The sequence below is a fragment of the Octodon degus genome, unplaced genomic scaffold (assembly GCF_000260255.1).
Source record: "Octodon degus isolate 3935 unplaced genomic scaffold, OctDeg1.0 scaffold00279, whole genome shotgun sequence".
In the NCBI taxonomy this organism is placed as follows: Eukaryota; Metazoa; Chordata; class Mammalia; order Rodentia; family Octodontidae; genus Octodon; species Octodon degus.
Window position 1 is genome coordinate 437,531 of NW_004524855.1, and position 6,552 is coordinate 444,082.

Genomic DNA, 6,552 nt, shown 5'->3' on the forward strand with positions numbered 1-6,552 from the left:
GCCGGGCCGGGCGGCGTGAACGGCGGCGAGGAGCCGGACCCGGGTCGGGGCGAAGACGGCGGTGACTGCGGGGACGAGGAGCGGAGCGGAGACGAGGCGGCGGGTGGCGGCCCGGCGGAGGAGCCAGGTGGGCGGGGGAGGGCAAGCTCGGCGTCCGCATCCTGGGTCCCTTGCCCCGATCCTAACCCTGTTCTCTGCCCCGCTGTCGCGGAGAGGCGGTGCACGCCCGGCGAGAGCCACCTGTGGAGCGGCCTCGCCCGTGCCCGAGTCTCTTACCCAGCTTAGTGGCTGCAGAGGGACTGGCGGGTGACAGGCTCGGGGCTCTAGCTTGCACCATCAAGTCATTGAGCGTTGAGCAAACTGCTCGCCGTGCTCTCGCCTCCGGAGCTTTGGGCTTAATGGTTAACCCGGGAAGAGAAAGCAGTCCCCTGGGTTTCTGGTACACCTTAGCTACGTCTCCCGCGTCCTGTGATTAAGTGTTGATCTTTTCGCTGAGGCGCCGCGTGAGCACACTATAGATTTACTGTGTACTTGGGCTGGCCTGCGTTTCTTATCTGTCAGGGGCCCCATTTCTTGAGTTGAAAAGGTCGAGGTTCCTCTGAGCCCACCGAGGATCTTTTGGAAGAGGTGGTGCAGCCATGCCCGGGGCCTCGGTGACATTTTTTCTTTGTTTTGGTAGTGGGGTAGTTGAAGCTGATATGACTGACCTGTATCCGTCAGAGTAGAAAGGGAACCTAGCGTTACCTCCAAGCGTTACTGCAGAGTGAGTTGCCCACGTTCTTTCTGTAGTCTATTCCAGGGTGCTACCGAGTATCTTGGTGTAAGTTCCAGTTTTATAGCAATCACATGCAACTTGTAGATTTTTTCGTCTGAAGTCCTAGAACAAAAGTTCCATTACATAACTATTCATGTGTATCCAAAATGTCAGCTAAAAAACACTTAAAGATAAAGGACTGCTTTAAAGATAGTTATTAAAAGCATTCTACTGTTGAAAAATATTGAAGCTTGAGGGAAAACTTTTTCCTTCTGTAAAAAACGTTGCATGCCTGATTCCATGGTACACACCTGTATATCCCATCCCATCTTGTTGAAATGCTGAAGCAGGAGGATTGCAAGTTCCAGACCAGCCAAAAATGGGCTGGAAGTGGAGCTCAGTGGTGATTCCAGTCCTGTTATTGCCACCAAAAATAAGCTATTCGATGTGTACGCCTTTCTGTCCTAAATTATATGCAGTAAGATGCAGTGTTATTTTATTTATGGGTTTCTTCTGGCTTTTCTTTTTTTTTTTTTTTTTTTTTTTGGTTTGTCGTAACTTGTTTGGTCTTGCAATTTTCCGTAAATCTCATTAAAATACAGGTGTATATCATGCACATGAGCTCATTCACTATGTAAGTAAAGCCATAGGTGGTTGTATATTTTAATGTAAAAAAGGCAAACTGGAAGAGAATTTGAGGCTTCTATGTTAGGACCCTATGGAAAACTGTTAGAAAATGTGTGTTAAGTGCCTACTTTGAATTCAAATCTAATGGGTGAAATTAACCCTGAAGATGTTTTTAGAGACCCTTTATGTCATAGTAATGGGGAAATCTACAAGTTTGACCTGATTAAGTAGATAAGTTTAGAATTAAAAAAACTTTTCTTTGAGGTAGGTTCTTGCTATGTAGTGCGTGCTGGACTTGAACTCACTATGTAGCCCAGTTTGGCTTCAAAAGCATGGCAATCCTCCGCCTCTACCTCCCCAGTGCTGGTATGGCAGAGTGTACCACCAAGCCTAGCTAAATTATCCAGTTTTATCAACTGCTGAATGAGGCACTCCCCCCCCCGCCCCCGTAAAATTTTAGCCAATGACAGGAAAGTAAAGTTTGGAAATAAAGTATGTTATGAGTATTGAGGGAATAATCTATTATGATTGGTGTACTCAGTTCTACATGTAGTTTCTATTGGTTCTGAATTTGTTCCACACTGTGTAGAAAAACTGCTGATTATCTCCCTGGTTTTGTAGGGGATGACCAAGACAGTGAGCAGTCAAAGCCCGCAGGCTCGGACGGTGAGCGTCGAGGGGTGAAGAGGCAGCGGGATGAGAAGGATGAGCATGGCCGTGCATACTACGAGTTTCGAGAGGAGGCTCACCACAGCCGGTGAGGTCATGGGTCTTCCCTGCAGTAGTGGTGCCTCTGGTTCTGCTGTACAGCATGCTGATGAGTGTCTGGAGGGAAGGGTAGGTTAGACACAGCTTTGCTGAAAGGAGCTATCTGCTGTGATTTGGTATTTATTGGTAGCTTAAAGTGGACCTAGTGTCCTGCAGATAGTGCTTGATGAGCGCTATGGCTACATGGATTTACTGTTCTCTGTGTAGCTCCAAGTCTCCACCACCTCCTGAGGAAGAGGCAAAGGAGGAAGAGGAAGATCATACTCTTGTGAACCTGGACACGTGTATGTATAAGGCAACAAGGTTGGGGGTTTTAACTGTCTCCTAAAACCGATTTTGGGGATTAGAACTTCCAGCTTGCATGTCCTCATGCTTGGCTCTCATTCTTGACATTGGATGTACTTGTGCTGTGTGAGTTGCTCTGGGGTGCTAGACCTTGCGCTCAGCCATCCCCATGTTTCTTACAGACACCTCGGATCTTCACTTCCAAGTGAGCAAAGACCGATACGGAGGGCAGCCACTCTTGTCAGAGAAGTTCCCCACCCTCTGGTCTGGGGCAAGGAGCACATATGGAGTAACAAAGGGAAAAGTCTGCTTCGAGGCCAAGGTAGTAGCTCAGAACAGCCACTCATTTGTTAATTTGTCTCTGAAGTATCTGTATGTTGGACTCCTGTCCATCAGTACTTTGCTAGTAGAGGAATAGTCACTCTGTTTTAGTAATAACTTTAGTACTACTCTCACCTTTGGTTAGGTTGAGTGACATTTGCTATTCTGATGTTTCAGTGTGATAGCCGTCAGTTTTATTTTATTTATTTATTTATTTTCACATCAGATGGGTAATGTGCCCACGTCATAACAAGGTTTGAGGGAGGCACATCTCATGCATAAGGCATGAACACCCAATCATCATGCTCATGAACCGAAGGATCAGTTTTAGCATATGTAAAATTGTCGTCTTTCTCATCTCTCTTCCTGAGTGGTCAGACAACCTGAGTTCCTTTCTGATTTGGCCAGGTAACCCAGAATCTTCCAATGAAAGAAGGCTGCACAGAGGTGTCTCTTTTCCGAGTTGGGTGGTCTGTTGATTTTTCCCATCCTCAGCTGGGTAAAGTTACTTTATAACTTCTTCACGTGCATTTGATCTGCCCTTTGGAGAGCCTGGGCGTGGGTAACTGATTATTGGCTCTTGTAGGTGAAGATGAGCTCTCTTATGGCTTTGATGGACGTGGACTCAAGGCAGAGAACAGCCAGTTTGAAGAGTTTGGCCAGGCTTTTGGGGAGAATGATGTCATTGGCTGCTTTGCTGTGAGTGTATCTGCATGGTGGGTTGTGGTGGGAAGGCCCCCATGTCTGTGCCAACAGTGCTGTTGTGTGTGTGAAGTGGTGCAAGCTGGCTTTGTTGTGCTGCACAGCAGTATGTTTCTTTTTTTTTTTTTTTTTTTGCGGAACTGGGGATTGAACTCACGGCCTTGCGCTTGCCAGGGAAGCACTTATTCCACCAAGCTATCTCCCCGTCCCCTGCACAGCAGTATGTTTCAAAAAGGATGAAACTGACCAGCCTTCAGCCCCTCCAGCCCTAAGTGCTCTTGTCCTTTGTCCCTATAGAACTTTGAGACTGAAGAAATAGAACTGTCCTTCTCCAAGAATGGAGACGATCTAGGTGTGGCATTCCGGATCAGCAAGGACTCCCTGGCAGACCGCGCCCTCCTGCCCCATGTCCTCTGCAAAAATTGTGTTGTAGAATTAAACTTTGGTCAGAAGGAGGAGCCCTTCTTCCCGCCCCCCGAAGAGTTTGTGTTCATCCATGCTGTGCCTGTCGAGGAGCGCGTGCGCACTGTGGTCCCACCGAAGACCGGAGAGGAGTGTGAGGTGCGCCAGCTTGGGGTTCCTGCTTTGGGATGGTGGGTGGGTAAGTTCCCCGGTCTTTCCTCAAAGCACTACAAACAAGGCTGGGCGGGGGGTGGGGGTGGGTATTCTTCCTCAGCTGCTCCTCGTGGTTTGGGGGTTGTGTCTTTGAGGCGGGATCTCACTGTGTTATCTAGGCCTTTCTGGTAGTTGGGTTTGTAGGCATTCCCTCCATACCTGGCTTAAATGGGATCTTAGAAATTGATCCTCACTTACTCTCAGTGTATTGGTGACTGTGTTTACTTGTAGGTGATTCTGATGGTGGGACTGCCTGGATCTGGAAAGACCCAGTGGGCATTGAAATACGCAAAAGAAAACCCTGAGAAAAGATACAACGTCCTGGGAGCTGAGACTGTGCTCAGTCAGATGAGAGTAAGTGAAGGGAGATCCCAGAGGGGTGCTTGCTTGGGGGACCAAGGTATCTTCAGCTGTGTTCCACTGAGAATAATCTTGAGTGTCTGGGGAGGAAGGGCCCACAAATATGAGAAGGGAGCTGTTTTCTGTATGTGTTTAGGTGGATTTTCTTTTTTTTTTTTTTTCTGCTGTATTTTTTTGATGGAACCGGGGATTAAACTCAGGCCCTTGTGCTTGCCAGGCAAGCACTTATTCTATTGAGCTATCCCCCCTGGCCCTGTGTATTGTAAAATTTTTGAAAAGTGACAAAATCTGGGATCTATCCTGGTTGACTGGAAATGATACTGCAAGGAATAGTGTCGCAGCCCTGAGCCAGAAGGTGAATGAAGGTGACAGTATGGTGTTTAGAGTGGCAGCAGTCTCTTGCTTGAACTTGCTGCCAACTGCATATGTGCCTTTTCTCTCCATTCACAGATGAAGGGGCTCGAGGAGCCAGAGATGGACCCCAAAAGTCGTGACCTTTTAGTTCAGCAAGCCTCCCAGTGCCTTAGTAAACTGGTCCAGATTGCTTCTCGGACAAAGAGAAACTTCATTCTTGATCAGGTATTATTCAAACAATCAAAAGAAACTTTAGCTTTTCAAAAGGTACAGAGATGAGTATTCATTTAATTTTTGTGGTACTGGGGATTGAACTCAGGACTTTGGGCTTGCCAGGCAAGCACTTATTCTACTGAGCTATCTCCCCAGCCCCACACCCATGATTATTTTAAACCTTACAGAGGTAGCCTTATTGGTGTTTTGAATCAATAGTGTATAGGTCCAGACAATGAAGATGTAGAATAGAACTGGCACTCTTGGAATCCCTGGCTCCACTTACAAGATTTGTGATCTTGGGCTCAGGGAGATGGCACAGTAGAATAAGCGCTTTCCTGGCAAGGGCAAGGGCCTGAGTTCAATGCCCAGTTCTGAAAAAAAAAAAAAAAAAGATTTGTGATCTTGGGGCCAGCCAAATAGCTCAGTGGATTAAAGCACCTGCTTAGGCAGACACAGGGGCCAGGAGTTGGATCCCTGGGCCTGCTGTGCCAGCCTCCCCCCAGGGGCACACTGTGACAGGGATTGAGACTGGGCGTAGTGGTGCCCACCTGTAATCCCTGCACTTGGGAGGCTGTAAACAGGAGGATTACTACGAGTCCAGTCTCTGTAGTGAGACCCTGTACACCCTGTACCCTGTCCTAAATACAAAAAAAAAAAAAAAAAAAAATTGTGGCCTTGTACAAGTAAGTCCCTTTGTTTCCCTGAACTTGTTTTACTGGTGTATGAGTCATACCTCTCATATAATTTTTTTTTTTTTTTTTTTGTCTTAAAAGAGGAAAAAAGAGCGTAAGTGCCCGCCTGAGAAACACAAGGTCCTGAGTTCGATCCCAGTACCAAAAAGAAAAAAAAAAGTGCAGACCCTGGCTTTGTTTAGGGTGGGGATGTAGCTCAGCAGTAAAAGAGGAAAAAGATTTCAATATGACATAGGGTAACAATGGTTAATACATTGTGTATTGTTATCTTTAAATTACTCAAAGTGTAAGATATAATCTGGCATTTAATTGTCCATAGAATATTAACACAAACTTTTTCAATGAACAGAGAGTATTAGTAGTGTAACTGTTATCTTTTTTTTTTTTTTTTTAACGGAACCAGGGATTGAACTCAGGCCCTTGTGCTTGCCAGGCAAGCGCTTATTCTACTGAGCTAGCTCCCCATCCCTCATTGTTATCTATTGTTTGTGTGTGCGTGTGCGCGCGCACGTGTGTGTAAACGTATGTATGTTTTCTAGTTTCTCACTAGAGAAACAATACCATGCATCTTTCTTGTCCATTCTTCCTTTGATGATCAGCGTATAAAGTTGTTTTGGTTTTTTGTTTGTGTTTTGGGAAGGGTCTATAGGATGTTCAGGGCCTCACTACTAAATCAGATTCTTTTTTTTTTTTTTTTCCGGGGATTGAACTCAGGCCCTTGAGCTTGTCAGGCAAGCTCTTATTCTACTGAGCCATCTCCCTGGCCCCAATTATTTTCTTTTATAAGAAATAATTACAAGTCTACATAAAAGAAAATAATATGATCTCCTTCCCAGATCATATTAATTTTATCCCAAC

General features: G+C 46.0%; 1 protein-coding gene and 1 non-coding gene across 2 annotated transcripts in view; one reads left to right on the forward strand and one right to left on the reverse strand.

Moving 5' to 3' along the window:
- Positions 1 to 6,552, forward strand: part of Hnrnpul2 (heterogeneous nuclear ribonucleoprotein U like 2) — a 13,248-nt gene that overhangs the window by 1,443 nt on the left and 5,253 nt on the right. Inside the window, exons 4-12 of the mRNA XM_004646737.1 lie at positions 6 to 127; positions 2,003 to 2,138; positions 2,357 to 2,433; positions 2,617 to 2,756; positions 3,164 to 3,254; positions 3,342 to 3,454; positions 3,755 to 4,018; positions 4,304 to 4,426; positions 4,883 to 5,011. Of these exons, the coding sequence (XP_004646794.1) occupies positions 6 to 127; positions 2,003 to 2,138; positions 2,357 to 2,433; positions 2,617 to 2,756; positions 3,164 to 3,254; positions 3,342 to 3,454; positions 3,755 to 4,018; positions 4,304 to 4,426; positions 4,883 to 5,011 (1,195 nt within the window). The remainder of the gene's footprint in view (positions 1 to 5; positions 128 to 2,002; positions 2,139 to 2,356; positions 2,434 to 2,616; positions 2,757 to 3,163; positions 3,255 to 3,341; positions 3,455 to 3,754; positions 4,019 to 4,303; positions 4,427 to 4,882; positions 5,012 to 6,552) is intronic.
- On the reverse strand, positions 2,976 to 3,077 carry LOC111814196. Its single transcript, XR_002819245.1, has one exon. It is a non-coding gene; the product is annotated as a small nucleolar RNA U13 (small nucleolar RNA).